We start from the raw sequence: 19,643 nt of genomic DNA on the forward strand, positions 1-19,643 counted from the left end.
TCCTCTCTCTCTCTCTCTCTCTCTCTCTCTCTCTCTCTCTCTCTCTCTCTCTCTCTCTCTCTCTTTCTCTCTTTCTAACTGGTTGTCATTTCTCTGTAGTTGTGAGCTCACTGCTGATCTGCTCAACAAGCCAAGGTCAGTAAACTTTTTATTTTAACTTTTTTAAAAACTCTGGTTGTTAGTAGATTTATTACAGGATGGTTTCACTTTATGTCAGTGATTACTTTATACAGAAGTCTACTGTGCACATGTAAATGTGTCTTGATGACTGATTGGAAACAAATATTTAATCAACTATATCAAATATCTTGAAACTGAAAATAAAACTAAAAAAATCACACAAAGCATGGTTTAAGTTTATTATTTGTCCGTCTACTGTGGAGGTCAACATGATGTTGTATACTCTCTCTCTAAGGCCCAATTTTCATCAGTCACTTCAGGTGTCTCATATCAGCTAAAATCCAGATGAGATTAAAGTCACTCAGTCACGTTTCTGTGTCCTGTTGGTCAGGTCATGAACTGATCACAGTCTCTCTCTGTTTTCTCAGCTTATCGTCAACATGTAAAGTTAGGTATTTAATAATGCATAAACTAACAGCTTCATGGACTCTAGCACACAGATCAATCAGGGATCAGATAAACTCTACAGCAGCACATTACATCTTCTCTATGATCACATTAGATGTTTTTTCCTGTTTCTTTAACAGAGAAAGATACATTCAGTTCTTTCACCATCTGACTTTAATGCATCAGTTTTCTCTCCATTAATTCTTCTCTGAGGCGTTTTCACTGTTATTCAGTTTATCTGATCCGCAGAAGAACATTAATGTGACAAAGTGGTTAAAACATTTCTGCTCATTCTTCACTCACTGACTGCTGCATGACAACAACATTATGTGATGGAAACTTCCACCAGGAGGACATGACTGACTGTTGTTGTTGGACCTTTGAGATTTACTTAATGACTTAGTTTTGTTTCAATTTACACTGAATCCCCCTCAGCTCGTCTGACTGTGAGTCCCAGCAGATCTCAGTTTTTTAAAGGAGACTCTGTCTCTCTGAGCTGTGAGGAGGACGACAGCTCTGCTGGATGGAGGCTGAGGAGGAACACAACTAGACGACAGATGACTGAGTGTGGAGCTGGGTGGGGAAGATCAACTGGTTCTTCCTGTATCATCAGCTTCATCCTCCCAGTGGACAGTGGAGTTTACTGGTGTGAGTCCAGAGAGGGAGCAACCAGTAACATCATCAGCATCACTGTCACTGGTAAGATCAGACTGTGGAGTTAGTATTGATGAAGCTGTGTGTAAATGGATGAAATGCTGTAGTTTGTCTCTGTGTTGAGGTGGATCAGTGATCCTGCAGAGTCCTGTCCTCCCTGTGATGGAGGGACATGATGTCACTCTGCACTGTAAAACAAAGACCACTCCCTCCAACCTCCCAGCTGCTTTCTATAAAGATGGCTCCCTCATCAGGACTGAGCCTACAGGTCACATGACCATCCACCATGTTACCAAGTCTGATGAAGGCCTCTACAAGTGTAACATCAGCAGTGATGGAGAGTCTCCACCCAGCTGGATCACTGTCACAGGTCAGGAGGACAAACAGGATTCTTCAGTCATTAGAATGAGACGTTTCTGACTTTACCTTCAGTAAAGTAACGAGGGTTAAATTTAGAGAGATGTTGGACCAAAAGGAGAAAAACTTCAGTTTCTTAGTTTAATCTTAGATTTTCCTGAACAGTGAAATAAGTGAATGTTTTAAACGTTTTTTTTAGTTTAAGTGCTTTTGCTAATTATTTTTGCTCATTTTAGAGAAACCCACTCCCACACCTGGACCTACACCCACCTCTCCCTCTGGTTCCTCCACCACCTCTCCTTCTTCATCCCCCTTCTCTCCTCTCCCTGTGTTGCTGCCTGTTGTCTCTCTCTGTGGTCTGGTTGTTCTGGTTCTACTGGTGAAACTCTGTTTCTGGAGGAAACTTAAAGGTGAGACACAAAATTACAGAATCTCTGTTTAACGTATTTACTCCCATGTTCTATGACTACATTATTCTATTTATATTCTATTTCTGTTGGTGTTAATGTTTAAAATTTGTCTATATTATGTTTTATATTGTTAATTCTTCATTTTCTTTCCAGCTGATAAAGGGGAGGTTAAAGACGACATCACATACAGTGATGTCAAAATATTACATCACCAACAACAGCCAATCAGAACGAGCAGAGGTAGCATTTTATTTGTGTTGTGAATCTATGTGAGTGTATGTGTTCTTATTGCTATCTTTATAAGAACCTATTTCAGTATTGTACCATTGTACAGTCCTCTGTGGTTTTAAGTTGATTTTTTTGGAGGGGTGTGGGTGGTGTGGGGGGTTGCTGTTCTGCTGTGTTGAAGACAGTGTGTGCTGTGGTTGGTTGGTTGGACTGTGTGTTTGTACCCTGCAGTGAATCAGTCAACAGAAGCTAACAGCTCTGTGGTCGTCCAGTTTCCTGTTTCTGCTCAACCTGCACATGTTTCACTGCAGAGATATTATTAGACTAAAGACAGAAAACATCGAGTTTAGAACTTTACACATTCATGTCTCTGTTCACTCTGCACACAGACAATATGGAAACTGTTTTACTCTTTAATGTGAATAATAATAATAATAATAATACATCAAATTTCTACAGTGCTTTTCAAGACACTAAAAGACACTTAATATAACAAAAGAAAAGAGAAACAGTAAAAAGAAATAAGTAAATTTAGTAAAGTGACTGTTGTAGTTCTGTAAATGCCAGGTTGAACAGGTGGGTCTTGATTAGTGATTTAAACGTCTGTAATGAGTCCGAGTTCCTGTGTAGTGGAAGGGAATTTCAGGGGCAGCAGCAGTGAAGGCTCGGTCCCCCAAGGTCCGGTACTTGGTTCTGGTGATGGAGTTCAGGAGGTTTGAATCAGCAGATCGGAGATGGTGGGAGGGGGAATGGTGGTGGAGGAGGTCAGTGAGATAAGAGGGGGGAAGGTTATTGAGAGCTTTGTAGGTGATGAGGAGGAGTTTGTACTGGATGCGGTGCAGGGAGCCAGTGGAGCTGTTGGAGGACAGGGGAAATGTGGTCTCTGGAGCAGTAACCAGGCTATTGCAGTAGTCGAGTCTGGTGGTTATAAAGGCATGAATGAATATTTCTGCAGTGGAGTGGGAGAGGGAGGAGCAGAGACGGGCGTTATTCAGAGGTGGAAGGATGATGTCCTGATGATGTTGCTGATGTGGGATTTGAAGGAGAGTGTTACACACTGAGGGGGAGGGAGTGACAGTATGACCATCAATGAGGATGGGGAAGTCCTGGGCTGAACTCATAATGATGAGCTCTGTTTTGTTGCTGTTGAGTTTCAGAAAGTTTTTAATTACATTAAATGAACTTACCGTACTTCTGTATGAACCACTGTCCTCCTTACAAATGTTCATGTGACATCAACATTTTACTCGCTGTGTGTTACTGTATTTATATTAAATCTGTATTTCACTTTATTAAAGTTAATGATTTTATAGCTGATGTGACACCCTGACATGTTCATCCTGTGGTGAACACATCGATTTGTTTTGTCGTTATTTAGTTTGCCAATTCAAATAAATCCCCCTCACCTGTGTTAGGTGGTTTTACAGCAAAGTTAATACAAGAAATGTAAGACACATCTGACTGTAGTAGGAACACAAATAATGTGGATACTATTTGTAAAATGGTTACTACAGTATCAGTAACTATACTAACAGTACTGGTATGAGTTGTAGTAGCTGCAGTAATGTACCTTGTATTGTCTCTTCCAGAGAGTGATCCAGCTGCAGTCTACTCAGCAGTGAGAACAGAAGACGTCACTTATGGACAAATAGTCATCAAAGACAAAAAGTCAAAGACGAGAAAGACGAGAGGTACAGCTGCTCTTCTTTGTCTCCATCATGGTCCAACACTAGAACAAGAGTCTACAGCCATGAGACTGTGAGGCTGTGCTCTGAGCTACATGCTAACACCAACATGCTAACATACTCACTGTTTTAAAGTCTGTGTTCTACATCTCAAACTTATTAATTTGATAGTTTTTTTAAACTCTGCCTGTAAAACCACAGCAGCAGCTTCCTCCTGTTGATTCCAGTCTGAGCTGTGATCTGAAACTGATGAGGTTTCTCACTACAGCCTGCTCTGCTGTGTCTGATGATATTGTGCAAATGGTGTCATAGTGTGTTTGTCTGTTTTGTGCCTTGTGGTAAAATGTGTGAAATAGGAGAGAGCAGCTCTGCTGTCGTCCAGCTTCCTGTTTCTCATGAATACCCTTCAGTTATATTTGGTCTTTGGTCACTCACAGCAGAGGTGTTAAGAAGAAAAAAACATGTAGAAACCTGTTGACATTTCCAAAGTTTTTAGTTAAAAATAAGCAAATAATATAACATAAATAAGATAAAAATCTTTGTCATACCAGTAGTAGTGCCAACACCGGCAGTATTTACACCGATATCAGTTGTAGTAGCTGCAGTAATGTGATGTGTGTTTTGTTTTTCAGAGAGTGATCCAGCTGCAGTCTACTCAGCAGGGAGAAAGGACGGTGTCAGTTATGGACAAAAAGCCAACAGACAAAAAAAGACCAGAGGTAAAGCTGCTCTTTAGCCAGGCTAGAGTTTCCATCTGCTTCCAGTCTTTATGCTAAGCTAGGCTAAGATAAGTTAACCACACCCTGACTCCAGCTCTGTGCTGTACCACTGCTCTCTCTCTAAATGTCCCTGTGATTAAATTTGGACTCACAGTATCTGTAATGTCTTACCAGACATAATGTTAGGAGTCATTATTGCTGTTATTTCTCATCTGTTCCCATTTGATTTGTCAACACATTGCTTTTAGCAAAGCATAAAAACTTTTAACAATACATCAAGATTTTTTTTAATTTAGAAATAGATTGTTTTAAATGTGCAAATTGAAAATGTGTGTAAAAACAGCCCTGGGGTTGTTGTCAGGGTATCACACTCCTCAACCGAGAAAATCATCTTTGAAGGTGAAGGAAAGGCGGCTCTGACTGGAGTCTTGTTGGGGATTCTTCTGGCTTTCGACTGATCGATTAGTTGACTAATTGTCTCAGCTCTGTGGGGTCCATCAGGGTTGTGTCTTGGAACTGATTCTGTTTATGATTTTCATGGACAGAATCTCAAGGTGCAGCTAAAACGTGGAGACTGTCTGATCTGGTCGTCTCAGGATCAACACTCTGCTTGTTGCAGCTGATGTGGTTCTGATGGTTTCATCAGACTGTGACCCCCATTCAGAGGACACGTCAGGACTGTATCTCTGATGGTGAATATGAGCGTAACAACTGATGGGACCAAGCTGGACCAGTTCTGTTCCAGTCTGGGTCAGTTAGCTGATAAAATCCTAGAGTTAGTGATATGTAAAGATTCTGATCTTCAGTCTTCAGATCAGGGTGTTTTGTCCAGTCTTTGTAGGTTTCATCTCATCTTAAGGTTTGTCCCAAAGTGTGAAGCTGCAGGGATAAATCAGCTCATCAGTCTCTGCCAGAAAACATGAGGGGTTACATATCCCATCAGGCCTGGGAATTCCTCTGGGTCTCAAAATAAGAGCTGGATGATGTGGCTAAGAAAAAGGACATCTGGGCTACTTTGTTTAGTTTGTGTAGTAAACTCTTTATACATTACCTACAGACAGTGAGTAAATGTATATGTGTGCATGTATGGGTGGTGCAGGGGGTTGTTGGTGGCAGAGTGAAGCTTCCTGTATGGTGAGGTGGGTGAGGGAGGGGGCAGGGTCCTGCAGCTCAGGCCTCTGTACATCCTGCCAGACAGTATAAGTGAGAAAACCCTTTGCTGGGGATGGGTGGAGTCTCTGATGCTGCAGACGTTGAGCGAGTAACTGACATTGTCCAGAGCTGAAACCAGCTCTCAGTACTTGAGACCAGAGTCTGACTCTTTTGTCAGTTTGAGTCTTTGTCTGGAGGCTGGTACAGAAACACAGAGAGCTCTCAGAGTCTTTCTGTAGACGTCCTGGATGTTGATGTAGACATGATGAACCTTTCACCAGCAGCAGGTCCACGTCTGGTGAACAGAGCTTGTTACAGTCTGTATGTTTCTACACCACCTGTTGTTCACAGAGATGAACACACCTCCACCTGTAACCAGAGGTAACTGTGGTCTCCTCTGTGGACAGACTGAGGCAGATTTAGGTAGATTATGGAGGGAGACAGTCTTGGAACTGAGAAACGAAATGATGACCATCTCTTAGAGAGTGACGGTCCTGCAGGGAGAGTCCGGTTAGTCCAGCTTCAGATGCTGAACACATCCTGCTGGGTGCTCTCAGTGAACAGAGACAATAAGAGAGGTGGAGTTCAGAGTTTTGGATATGTACTACAAAGTTTCACATTACTTGAACTGTGTGTTTTTATTCAGCCCGTCCACCAGAGCCAGTGGTCGTCTACTCTTGAGTAAAGTAGACCTTCACTCCCTCAGTCCTTCACTCCTTCACATCAGTTCAATCCACTGACGTCCTCCTGCTGCTCACCACAGCCTCTCACACCAGAGTGCATTCATTTTTTAAATGACATTTTATATGTTACTTTTCTCTGCTTCATATTATTTGAAACATTTTGATTGACTAAAACTGAAGATTAAAAGAAATTGAAGAAGAACTCAGACTCATTCACAGTTTCCATCTGTGGTTTCAGATCAGTGAACAGCACCAACATGTTACTTGTTGTCGTCCTTTCATTTCTATGTTCTTGTTTACCAGAATCTGATGATAGCTGCCATTAGTTTAGTGGTTAATGAAGTCATGAACTGTTGTTGTTGCAGTGATCTGGTTTCTCTGCAGGATCAATAAACTTTAGTCTCATGAGTTGTTGTTGTCGTGTGGTTCTGTGGGTTTCATGAAGCTGTGAGATGGAAAATTTGACTCGTTACATTTTGGTTGTGGTTTACCAATCCACGCTTCTGATGAGCGAAGATTACAAAGAACAAACATACAAACACTGCAACCGCAGACTATAAACAGCAGGAACACTGTTCAGCGGTTGGAAACTGTGAATAGAACGAGCTTCAGAGCCACTCAGTGTCTGTGTGATTAAAGAGTTTCAGTTCTTTAATCGGGAACTATTAATGATATTCACAGTTTAGACACTGTTTAAACATGAGATGTCACAGAAATCATCTCATCCTGTTCTGGATGTGACTCTGAAACAAACTGCTGCTGTTTAAAGTGGAGCTCAGAAACCACAGGTGGAGATCTGGACGTGGATGGTGGAGACATGTCGCCACCTCTCTCATTTTAAATCCTCACAGTGTGACTGGTTATACTGAACACTGTGCTGCGTATACATAACCATATGTATATATATACACATATTTACACACGTAGCCATATGTGGGCATGTATGTATGTAAATATGTGTATGTCCTAAATTACAGTAACTCTTAGACTGTAGACTTTTCTGTGGCCACCAGTTTGTGTGTGTGTGTATACTATATATATTAGGCTGAAGCTCAGACTGTCACATGACCTCCTTCTACGTCACCTGCAGTAATGGAGCACAGACAGTTTACACTGCCACCTGCTGGACAGTGTAAGAACTGTTTTCCTCTGAAACAAAGGAGCTCAGTGAACAGGAAGTGTTTGTTTGACTCTTTAATCATATTGATGGAAGCTAATATTAGTTTGGGTTCTGTGATGACAGATGAGCTAATGATCTGATCAGAGAGTGCAGGTTATCTCAGTAACCATCAGTGTGTTCAGCTCAGCTTCTATTGATGTGACACAGTCCAGGATCTGTTCTGTTCTGACTGGAGAGCAGCTGATACATGTTGGTTCTGTTTTTAATCAGATATTAGTGAATCAGTCGTCAGTAGTCATCAGTAGATCCACTGATCAATAACTTCATCCAGAAGAACTGGAGATGGATGGTTAATGCAGTGATAACAGGCAGCCAGCAGGTGGCAGCACAGCAGCTTCAGGTTTGATGAGTTTCACTCCGCAGGACTCCAGGAATCCATTAATACATTTATATACAAAAGACCTTCATTCATTTTTTTTTTGCATTGTTATAGTGATGTGTAAATCCTTTATCAAAGCTTATTTTATTTCCATCTGTAAACTGAGTGTATGAATAAAACTGTTTCACCATCATCAGTGATAAACCTGCTGAATCATGGTCCAGATTCTTTCTCAGAGACACTTCAGACCTGATGATGGTCAGATGATTTATCAGGATGAGGCTGGTATTAATTCTGCTCTGTGAACCCTCTGTGTCTTCTAAAGGTCATATAAACAACAATAACAACAACAATCAAACCAACAACTGACAGACCAACTATCAGTCCAACAAGTTCTGTTTGTCCTCTTTCCTCCTCCTTAATTCCTCCATCCTTGTTCCCTCCATCCTCCATGTCGTCATCTGTGTGGCCTGCAGAGTAGAACCAGGTGTGAAGTATCAGTGTGATAACTGAAGAACAGAACTATCTATTGTGATATACAGTATCATATCTGTGTCACCTGTCTGTCGTTCTTTAATTTCCAATTCAACAAATACAAGAAAACAATAAAGCAACAGAGGTTAGCTGTAGAGTCTGATCTGTGATGACAAGCCTCCTGCTGCTCCTATGACCCTGCTCAACACCCGCTGTTATATTTAGAAACAGCTTCCCACCCTGAGTTTGGTTCTGCTCAAGGTTTCTGCCTCTTAAAGGAAGTTTTTCCTCTCTACTTTTTGGTTTCAAAATAAACAGACCTAAATGTAAACCCAGACCCAGGAAGCTGTTGCACTTTGAACTCACCTGGTGGACGAACAGTCAGGTTGATGATGTTGATGGGCTCGGTCCTCAGATAAGCTCTCTTCCTGCGGTTTGTTTCTCTCTGGTCGACTCGACACTCGTATCTTCCTGTGTCATTACTCGTCACATTTTTCAGAATCAAAGATGCATCTCCATTCTCCATCTTACTTTCCTCCAGCTTCACTCGGTTCTTAAAAAATGGATGCTGGTATTGTGCAATAGACCAGCTAAGCTGCTGATAGAGGACATGTTGTGGCTCCAGATCAGGTCTGGTCCACTCTGCAACTAAGATAGGGATGTTGCTAAGAGCTCGACATGGCAGAGTGACATTGTCTCCAGAAACAGCTGTGATGTTGTGAACTGAAGGAGAGAGAGAGAAAACACAGATCAGAGGTTAAAGGTCAAAGTGTAACTCCTCCCTTCAAAATCAGCAAATCAGAGAGAGGGACTGTCAGAGGAATCTGCTGCAGAGACAAGGGGACACTGAACTCCACAAACTCACTTATTTCCACCTTCAGGTAGATGACGCTGATCGCTGCAGTGTCCAAATAAGATCTCTCCCAGTAGTTTGTTTTCCTCTGGACTCGACACTTGTATATTCCACTGTCGTCTCTCGTCACATCCTTCAGAAACAAGGAAAGGTCACCATCCTTCATCTGACTGTCCCTCAGCTCCACCCGGTTCTGAAAAGATGGATGCTGTTTTTCTGGATCAGGCCGCTCGTCCCAGTACAAAAGAATATAATCTGTCTCCAGATCAGTTCTGGTCCACTCCACAGCTTTGATGTTGGTGTTTCTGGGAGCTCGACATGGCAGAGTGACAGTCTGTCCAGGAACAGTTCTGATGAGCTGAACTGAAGGAGAGAGAGAAAACACAGGTCAGAGGTTAAAGGTCAAAGTGTAACTCCTCACTTCAACATCACCTCAGGCAGCTCCTACTTTACACGAGTGCACCAACACAATAGTTTGAATTTCCAGATAAAGAGCTGTTTACAGAACAGTTTAGTTCAGTCTGGCTGAGTAAACTGTGAACATCAGTTCAGAACATTCTGACATGCTGAAGGGGAACACTCTTAAATAAAGTAAACAGAGTTGAATATTTCTGTTGAACAGCTGGTAAAAGACAAACACTGTAAGATCAGTGCCTATAGTGTTGCAGCTGTTACCAGCTGTTCACCAGGACCATCGAACCAAGTCAAGTCGAACTCAAATGCACCTTTTTAATCTGTTGCATGTGATATCAACACTAACCAATGACCCCTCCAAAGACTGGAAGAGAATATGTGAATAGATGCACAACTCACATTCAGAGGCAGAGATCAGGAGACAGGCTGAAAGTGAAGTCCACCAGAGTAATGCAGATGTTACAGCAGCCATTTTCAGTCTCGACTGGTCCCGTTAATCCAGATGTTAGATTATTAGAAATCTCCAGGAGCAGTGGTATTTACCAAAAACCTATATTTAATGTCTAAAACTTTGAGCGTGCAGATGAAAGTTATGCTTGTATGAAGCTGAGAGAACAGCCCCGTCTGTGACAGAGGGAAGGGTTTCCTCTGAGCTGCTGGTTTAAAGGCGGATCATATATCATGATAACTACAGGGTGAAATCCAAATACTACTACTAATGATAATAAGAATTCTTTGTGCCAGAATACAGATGATTTACACATCTGTTAACTTCACCTGAAAATGTACATTATGAAGGATGTATTTTATAGTACTGTGCGATGCAGTGCAGTGATAACAGGCAGCCAGCAGGTGGCAGCTTCAGCCATCAACAGAGGACGGTTATATCTTCACAGTCTGACCTTTGACCTCTGACCTGAGCTTTAAAGAGTCCCAGAGTTTGAGTGATTAGTGATCAGAGGTGATCAATAAGTGATGTGAGGGAATAACTGATGAAAGCTTTCCTCCTGAACTGTCTCTGTGTGCTTTGACTGCTCAGTAAAGATGGAGGCTGCTGCTCTCGCTCTGTTGGTTCATGTCAAACCTTCACTTCCTGCTTTTCACTCTCTGTACTCACTGTTTTACATTCACATCTAAACTACACTGGAACATCCAGAGAAAGAACCTGAGTCACACAACTGTTTCACTTTGTTTCCTGTGACTCATTCAAAAACAATTAGTGATTGAACCTGTTTTTCTGCTAACCTGCCGTCAGCTGCTCACACATCTGATCTGGCTGACTGAAATGATTCTCTGTTCACAGTCACACCTGTTGTTAACTCAGTCCAGTGAGCTTCACATGTGATGAACTCAGCAGCAGATTTGTCTGATAATATCTGGATCATGTGATCATAGTGTCAAACAAAAACTGATTAATACATGTAACATTTTATTAAGAGTTTGACAGTGAACATTAAAATATATATCTGAACAAGAATATAACACAACAAGAGCTTCATGTTAAACATCTTTAGAAAGTGATATAAATTTATATACAATACAATCAACTTTAAGTGTTGTGTGAATGAACAGTTAAAAAATCATCAAACAGGTTTATGAGCTTCATTCTGCACGACTCAGCTGTAAATCCATTAATACATTTGTGTAAAAGTCCTTCATTCAGTTTTTATTATTTTATCTCACAGTGATACGTTCAGGTGTACTGAGCTGAATCTGCAGAGTTCAGTGGATGAATGTATGTGAGATGTGGATCCTCACACTGTAAGTTTCCTACATTATCGGTATCAGCTCACATCAATCATCTATAATACTGTCTTCAATGACGAGTAAAACTCCACTCAGTAAACACTTCAACTGTTATAATGAGGCTTATATTAAAACTGTAAGTTGTCAGTAATAAATCAGTTAAAGACCCTTTAAGGGAAAAAGAATCTGTCTGATGAAAACAAATAACACTCTGTAAAAATCTGAATTTCCTTCATTTCATTTATGACACGTCTCACTCTGACTTTACAAAGGGTTTTGTGCTTTTGGTTTCAACAAATAAAACTATTACTATCATTACTATCAGGCTGTATGTGTATGTTTATATGTATATGTACGGGAAGACTCTCAACAATAACTTAAATCTAGTGAACTTCATTCATATGTGGAAGACGTCTCTGACCACACCTGTAAGGTCCGGTAGAGTCCTGCACCAGGTCTAAACAGGTCCACATGTTGTCATGGGAACTAAATTTATTAAATCTATGTATATAAATATATTTCATCTTTGTGTAACAGCAGAGAATTGAGACATTACACACCCGGGGCCACAGTCAGGAGAGGAAAACCAAGCAAATGTTTGGTCCCCACAAAGGTTAAAGGGGCCCCGATGGCCCCTCATACTGGCACATTTTGACTGCTATGAACCCCTTTAAACCTCAAATAAAGGTATGACACAGTGCACTGCCACTGCCCCAGAAACCCTGCAAATGAGACCCCATGGTGTTTCCTACAGGCTCTACCTGTGATTACCTGCTCAGGTAGATAAAATCACCTGTCGCCAGCTCAGGTAGATCTTACATTAGAACACCTTATTTCACTAATTCACTAGCCTGTTTGAGTTGTGTGCGCTGCAGCGGAAGCTTCTCTGTGCACAGCTGCACAGCCAAGCTTCACCAAGAGCCTACATGTGAGGCGTTTAGGGAATATCAGTAAACTGCGCTGTCTACTGCGATCTATTGCGAGTGTTTCAGGGGACATCTGTAAATTTTAGTTTGTGAAAATAACCATTTTTATCAGGATGTTGAAGGAGGGGGTGTTGGAGGGGAGAGGGGCGTTTGGGGTGGGGTTGACATTGTCGAGGAGGGGGGTGTAGAAAGGGGGGTTACTGCTGGGGTGGCATTTGACACTGTAAAAACCTGCGGCTGGTTCTGCCCTCTATTCTGCTCAGTGCGTCCTCTATATATTCTAAAGATGACCACAGAAACAACGATACAAATGCAAAGCACAGCAACAGACAGAATTACGTCCAGGCCGACATTTCCACCGTCTTTCCCTCCACCGTCGTTCCCTTCATTGTCGTTCCCTCCATTCCTGTTTTCTCTGTCCTCACCATCTCCAAGTGTGTGACCTGCAGAGTAGAAGCAGGTGTGAGGTATCAGTGTCAGGTAGGTGATGACTGAAGAACAGAAACAAACTCCCCTGAATCTGGACTCTACCAACTCACCTGGTTCAACCTTCAGGTTGATGGTGCTGATGAGCTCAGGTTTGCCTCCTGTTTTGCTGTTTATTATTTCACACTCGTATCTTCCAGTGTCGTTGACGATGACGTTCTTCAGAGTCACAGAAAAGTCTTCGTCCTTCATGTGTGGATCTCTTAGCTTCACTCGACCATGAAAAGATGGATGCTGGATGTCTTCATATAAGTGGTTGTCTCTGAAGAAGTAGACATAACCCTCTGACTCCAGATCAGGTCTGCTCCACTTTAACAGTCTGATGTCAGCATCTCTGGGACCCTGACACTGAAGGAGGACATCAGCTCCAGGCTTCACTTCCATCTCCTGAAGGTCTGACAAACATCAGAAACAGAAAACAGAAACCAAAAGAAAAGTTCCTCATAATTGCCTTTAACTCATGAAGCCCCAAAGAGAAGAAAAAATTGTTAAATATACACACACACACATATATATATATAACTTCCATAATGTATAATTTTCCTAAGAGGAGAAATGTGTCTGGGCTCTCATGGGTTAATGCTGCTGACCCATAGCGACAGTAACTGCACCATCACATGGGTCAGCGTCAACTTCCCATCATCTTGAACCGACAGTAAATGTTATCTTAACTTCAGTAAAACAGAAACTGGTCCAAAATTAAAGTGACTTTTGTTTCTGGAATGGGAAACAAACAAACAAACAAACTCTGTTCCTGATAAGTTACGTTAAGTTAGTTTTATATAAATGTTTGACATTCACTCCAGAATCAACAGGTTCAAACAGTGTTGACTTATTCATGGAAAAAACAGACGTGTCCTAATTGTCCAGTGCAGTGTTACAGTTCAGCATTGATTTGGACTTAGTCAAATGACATGGAAGCTATTGAAACTGTAACATATATCAATTACATATCAGAGACCAAGTCAGTATCTTTTTATAGTGTAATAATGCAGACCAGTCAGCAGGAGAAACTAACACTGGTCATTTTATTGAAATGGTCATTTTAAAAGTGAAACCCTGGTGATAAAGGGCCTGAGCTCAGAGGTCTAACTGTCCTCTGTCAGGCCACGCTGGGTGAAACTAACTAACTCACACTGATGTATCTGCTCACACACAGCTTACCTCCAGAGTCCAGACACGTCAGGAAACAGGTGGCGAGACACACAGATAACGTCAGTTTTAAAGCACGCATCTTCTACTGTTTAACGTCCGTCAACTTCCTGGACAAACTCACTGATGAAGCCCATGAGATGCAGTAAAAAGCTGTGATGGACTTAACTGTAACTAACTAACAGTGTATTTCTCTCTGTCACTGAACGCCACACCCGAAATGTACTTGTCCGGGCTGAAAGCAGAGGGAGGAGCGGTGTCATTTACAAAACACCAACACAGGAAACTATAGAGTGAGAAAATGCAGCATCATTTCAATGAAGCAGTTTCTGTAGATCCAAAATGGCTGCAACATGTGACCCCTCCACCACTGAGGAGGAGGAGGGTGAGCAGTGCTGGGATGAAGGACTCTGGGGGTCACAAGAAAATCTCTGGACAGCTCTGCTTTATTTCACCCTGGTGTTTTTTTGACTCCATGGGTGGAGCCAGCTGTCTGAGACCATGGACCCGTGCGAAACAGTGACTATCAGGGTCACGAGCCACCTCCTGGTTTCTAACCTGATCTAATTTTAGCTTTTCTCACAACATCAACAGGAAAAAAACTAGAGTTCATGTTACAAACTGATCCAACAGGAACGTACACCTGCATGTACGGCTTTTATGTCGCTCGGTGTTGCAGGAAAAGCCGGTTCAACTTTGTTTCTACACATCTAGCCTGTGTGTTGGCTGTGCTGTCAGACAGGTGCATCACGAGAAAGAGACGTCAGTCTGCAGATTAAATCAGCAAGGCCTGCGTCCACAGACTGACTGGGAAACACAGAATTTCTCTTTCACTTAATTAGCCCATGTGCACTTACAGTGAATACGGAGTCATCCAATGTGCAGCCAAAAAGTTGAATCTGATTCAACATTTTCTGCAATAAAATGGGACATCACATGACAAGACACAGCGTCGGCCAATCATAAACATGCACATGGCCATCCCCAGTGGATTACTTTGTAACATAAACTCTGTATTTTCACTGTTGCTATGAAACAGTGAAACAACAGCAACAACAGTTTTAGCTTTTCAGAATCATTTCTTTGTGATGAAATGTAAAATTGTTGCTGTGGTGACTTTCCATGTTTGTAAAATCCTGTCTGTTTTATTATAAACCACTGCGCTGAGTTTTAGAGTCTAATTCAATAGCTGAACTTTACTGGAATTATTTTATCTGATTAATTTTCTTATCTTAATTATTTTGCTCTGTGTAACAGTCTCCTCTTTCATCCATCTGCTCTGCTGTACTTTATCTGTGACTTGTGTTTACACATGGAACAAAAATCTGAGGACTTCATGTGAAACCTGTTCTCTAATCCTCTGCCCTGACAACAGAAAACCATTTCCTTGTTTACATGAGCTTTAAGAAATCAGATTACTCGAGGAAGTTGACTGTAAGTGGTTACTGATGTATGTGGAAAAACACTGAGTTAAAGTGAGGATGAAGCTGAATGAAGCTGAAGTGTTTAGGTGTCAGTGACCTCTGAGGCGTCTCTGGACAAAACAACAGAAACTATCATTTTATTTCCAGGAAGTCCTGTTGACTGCCAGCGTGAACCAGCAGGTGTCAGCAGAGAGTCAGTCCTCAGTCACAGTACCAGTACCTGCAGTACTACTACAGCTTCTACTACTTCACTACTCAGTTTATAAAGAGCAGTTAAACTAATGATCAGACCTGCAGGTCCACAAACCACAACCAGTTCCAAGGATCTGATCTGACTCTGTGGAGATGGGTATTCAGTTGGTTGCAATCTACATTGTCACCACAAGATGCCACTAAATCCTCTACGCACTGCTCCTTTAATCTGAGTTCACTTCTTCAAAACTCTTCTCAGTCCACATTCTCTTCTTTCTTCCTCTTCCAGGGTCAGGTTCTGGTGGTCCCTCTCTCCACCAACCCTTTCCAGTTCCTCCCGAGGTGCTCCCAGGCTCCCCCTGCTTCCTCCCACAGTCCAGAGACCTTCAGGTTAATTGTCTGACAAATTTTAAGGTGGACACTGAGAAGCAGCAAAGGTTCACTCATCCTAAGTGACGACTCAGGATTTAGGAACCTTTAGCTGGACCCACAGGGTGTTAGCAGATCTCAGATGTAGGCAGGAGTCTTCAAAGCTTTAAAAACATGTAGGACCTTAAAACTAATTCTGAAACTCACAGGAAACCAGTGAAGGGGCATCAAGGATCTGTGTATGTATGTCACTGCTTGACCACATTTCAGTGGTTAAAGCGGAAAGAAGACGTCTGACACACAGGTACAAAATCACCTCCAACTCACTTCCTCTCAGCTAAACTCCTCATTTCTACTCATGTAGAATTCTACTCAGTTTATAAAATCAAAGTTGAGATAATGATCCAGATTATTTGTTTTATTACGAATTGATGAAAGTCAAGAATATTTAGGGATCCAAAGAGCAGCTTCATGTTGACCTTATGCACAAAACCACAAACACATCTTTGTCTGACTGGCAGTGAAGGCATCGTACAGGTCCTCGTTCTGATTCAGTTGCTGCTTCATCTAGACTTATAGATTTTCTTCTGTTTTTTAACTTAATATTATGTTTCAGTTGCTAATTATTTCATAATTTCTGTTTTATTGCAACAAAACTGTCTATATGCAGAGGAAACCACAGCACCTCTGCCTGAGAGGAAGGAGGAGGGTCTTACTTGATGTGACCATGAACTGATCAGAGAGCAGCTCTAACATCAGCACAGTGTCAGGATGGAGGAAACGTCTCTGCTGTCACTGCTCTGTAAGTAAACTCTTTATGTTTCTGTTGGTGATAACTGTAGATTAGACAGGAGTCCTCATGTGTCCTTACATCACCATCATATCTGTGTGTGTGAACTCAGTGTGAACGTTAAAGGTGACATCAGTAAATGAGGAGATTACTTTGAGACGATCTAAAGTTTTCAGTGTAACTGTGAGACCACTGTTGTCACTCATCACATTCAGTTCACTGGTCATAATTATTCCTCCTCAGTCTGAACAGGTGAATGAAATCTACAACACATTAGCAGTAATGTGGAGGAGGTGAGTTATCTGCGCTGCAACAGTCTCTGACCTCCGAGAGCAAACAGAGGAAACATTAAGTTGTAGATAAGAAAAGACGACAGGTGGATGTGTTGGAGTAGAGCTGCTCTGTCTGTTGTTCTCCACCCAGGTTTCTGTAGAACAAAAAAGAAAGAACTGTTTCCTCCTTTCTGTTCTCACTCTGCATCAGTTTACAGCTAAAACCAAACCTGTATCATTCAGTGTTTTTACTCTGTTGAAACTTTAAACCAACCTGAGTGTCATTTCTCTGTAGTTGTGAGCTCACTGCTGATCTGCTCAACAAACCAAGGTCAGTAAACTTCTTCTGTCTCTGTTTAACTCTGACTGTTAAGTGTTAGTAAAGAGCTGAAACTCTGTGATGGTTAGAAATACAAACCTTTATTGTGAGGGGCATTGATCAGCCTCTTACAGACAGCAGCAGGACTTCAGGCCGCTTTAGGAAATGTTCTGTAATATCCTCCTATGAGATGAAAGTCAGTTCAAACTGGTCGTCAGAGGTCTGTACATCTCTACGCCCTCTGTCCTCAGAGGCTTAGAGACATCACACTGCTCTGAAAGAACTGAGAGCAGCAGCTTATCAAACCTGTTTCAGCACCTGAAACAAAAGCAGCAATGTGTTTGAGATCCTGATGTTCACTTCCTACCCACAAATCTAAATCACCAAACTTTAACTGCCTAATTTTCCAGTGTCGCCACATATGACCAGACAGGTTCGATGTTATTGTTGGGTTGTAGATGATTGTAAAAGGTTTGCAGAAAAGGATTTTTTAGTTTAAGTGGGACTTTATTGATATCATCATGTCTTCTTCCTCTCAGCTCGTCTGACTGTGAGTCCCAGCAGATCTCAGTTTTTTAAAGGAGAGCTCTGTGTCTCTGAGCTGTGAGGAGGACGACAGCTCTGCTGGATGGAGGCTGAGGAGGAACACAACCAGAGACACCAGAGCTGAGTGTGATGACTGGGGAAGATCAGCTGGTTCTTCCTGTAGCATCAGCTTCATCCTCCCATTGGACAGTGGAGTTTACTGGTGTGAGTCCAGAGAGGGAGCAACCAGTAACATCATCAGCATCACTGTCACTGGTAAGATCAGACTGTGGAGTTAGTATTGATGAAGCTGTGTGTAAATGGATGAAATGCTGTAGTTTGTCTCTGTGTTGAGGTGGATCAGTGATCCTGCAGAGTCCTGTCCTCCCTGTGATGGAGGGACATGATGTCACTCTGCACTGTAAAACAAAGACCACTCCCTCCAACCTCCCAGCTGCTTTCTATAAAGATGGCTCCCTCATCAGGACTGAGCCTACAGGTCACATGACCATCCACCATGTTACCAAGTCTGATGAAGGCCTCTACAAGTGTAACATCAGCAGTGATGGAGAGTCTCCACCCAGCTGGCTGTTAGTCGAAGGTGAGATCAGATGGTTTCCTATGTGTTTGGTCCATGCTGCCTCTGTACGCTCTGAAAACAGAGTGACATCTAGAGTGACATCTAGTGGCCTGAGGACATGATAGCATCCAGTGATAGTTGTCTGACCAGGTGTGATTCTCTCTTTAGAAAAACTGACGACCACAGCCCCACCCACCTCTGAGGCCACGCCCCCTACGTCAGGCCACCTCCACCTTGAGTTCATGTTGCTCCGCTACCTGGCGGTGTTCTGTCCGTACTTCATCTCCACTGTCCTCATGGTGTCTTTATATCGACACAGACCCACAGGTAACACTCTGATTGATTAATTTATTGATTGGGGTCAGGTCCTAGGAGGGCTCATTTGGTACTGGACTTCCAGGACCATCCACTCCAGAGGGAGTTTGAGTTTGAGTCCTCTGGCTGAAAGACGTCATGTCTCTCTAATAACAAGTGCTATTGATAAGCTTAATGGCAGTTTGCACTGTAAAGATAACCCTGAACCCTGAGAGCCTTGAATTTTATTGACCTAATGTTACTATGAGCAGAGGTTTTTCACAGTCGATATATAATTATGCCCTTGTCTCTTTCAATACTGTTTATATAAATGTTCCACTTATATCTGTTATGACAGACAATGGCCCATCCATCTCCATGGCAACAACCTTGTCCAATCAAGCCCAGCAGGGATTGGCTGAGGACTATGATGAAGTAGCAGCGGTCAGCACCGAGCATGACTTCTAACCTGAACAGGTTCTTCACCATGTGTTGTATTAATATCAGTGTTTTATCAGTATCAGTGGTTAACGACTGTTTGGTTTTGTTTGTTTGTTGCTTTTTGGGTCTTTGAGGTGAAGATAATAAAAGTTGTTTTTGTCTTTTTTCCTTTTCTGTTAATTGTGTCATTCGCTAATTTGAAATTAGCCTCATTATTTTCAGCTTTTTCTGTTGCTATCAGAAAACTGAGGATTTTTAGGTTTTAGACTCTCAACTAGAAACTGTCACTATTTACATATTACTGACTAAAGGGTTGATTAATAGATCAATAAAAGAATTGGCAGATTAACTGATAATGAAAACAATCATTAGTTGCAGTGCTAATATTTTATAAGGATGTTAAATTCAGTATATCTTTATATTCCTGTACAA

The 19,643-nt window shown here is 41.9% G+C and overlaps 4 protein-coding genes across 13 annotated transcripts in view; 2 read left to right on the forward strand and 2 right to left on the reverse strand.

Annotated features, from left to right (window-relative positions):
• Nucleotides 1-6,657, forward strand: part of LOC108887006 (low affinity immunoglobulin gamma Fc region receptor II) — a 77,612-nt gene extending 70,955 nt beyond the window's left edge. For 3 of the 10 annotated variants that reach the window (XM_051072679.1, XM_051072678.1, XM_051072672.1), the window contains 5 exons: nt 1,815-1,988; nt 2,142-2,228; nt 3,806-3,907; nt 4,534-4,620; nt 6,419-6,657. In XM_051072679.1, the coding sequence (XP_050928636.1) occupies nt 1,815-1,988; nt 2,142-2,228; nt 3,806-3,907; nt 4,534-4,620; nt 6,419-6,453 (485 nt within the window). In that variant the 3' untranslated portion in view covers nt 6,454-6,657. Of the gene's footprint in view, nt 1-99; nt 136-1,002; nt 1,267-1,345; nt 1,592-1,814; nt 1,989-2,141; nt 2,229-3,805; nt 3,908-4,533; nt 4,621-6,418 lie in introns of all 10 variants that reach the window. The other 7 variants (XM_051072677.1, XM_051072674.1, XM_051072673.1 and 4 more) reach the window with 5 other exon arrangements.
• Nucleotides 6,658-6,800: 143 nt separating this feature from the next.
• LOC108887010 (matrix remodeling-associated protein 8) lies at nt 6,801-10,566 on the reverse strand. Its single transcript, XM_018682178.2, has 4 exons — nt 10,095-10,566; nt 9,294-9,644; nt 8,795-9,151; nt 6,801-8,424 (listed from the first exon to the last, which is right to left on the reverse strand). Exons 1-4 carry the CDS (start codon nt 10,165-10,167, stop codon nt 8,243-8,245), a joined length of 963 nt encoding a protein of 320 aa, XP_018537694.1. The 5' UTR covers nt 10,168-10,566; the 3' UTR covers nt 6,801-8,242.
• Nucleotides 10,567-11,107: 541 nt separating this feature from the next.
• Nucleotides 11,108-14,459, reverse strand: LOC108887026 (uncharacterized). The gene is made up of 3 exons (XM_018682196.2): nt 14,018-14,459; nt 12,907-13,248; nt 11,108-12,810 (listed from the first exon to the last, which is right to left on the reverse strand). Exons 1-3 carry the CDS (start codon nt 14,085-14,087, stop codon nt 12,476-12,478), a joined length of 747 nt encoding a protein of 248 aa, XP_018537712.1. The 5' UTR covers nt 14,088-14,459; the 3' UTR covers nt 11,108-12,475.
• Nucleotides 14,348-19,375, forward strand: LOC108887035 (uncharacterized). Its single transcript, XM_018682206.2, has 5 exons — nt 14,348-14,390; nt 17,936-18,172; nt 18,252-18,497; nt 18,645-18,803; nt 19,129-19,375. The coding sequence occupies exons 1-5, from the start codon at nt 14,348-14,350 to the stop codon at nt 19,236-19,238; spliced, it is 795 nt and encodes a 264-aa protein (XP_018537722.1). The 3' UTR covers nt 19,239-19,375.
• Nucleotides 19,376-19,643: the final 268 nt, after the last annotated feature.

Source organism: Lates calcarifer, linkage group LG9 (genome assembly GCF_001640805.2).
Source record: "Lates calcarifer isolate ASB-BC8 linkage group LG9, TLL_Latcal_v3, whole genome shotgun sequence".
Lineage (NCBI taxonomy): Eukaryota > Metazoa > Chordata > Actinopteri > Centropomidae > Lates > Lates calcarifer.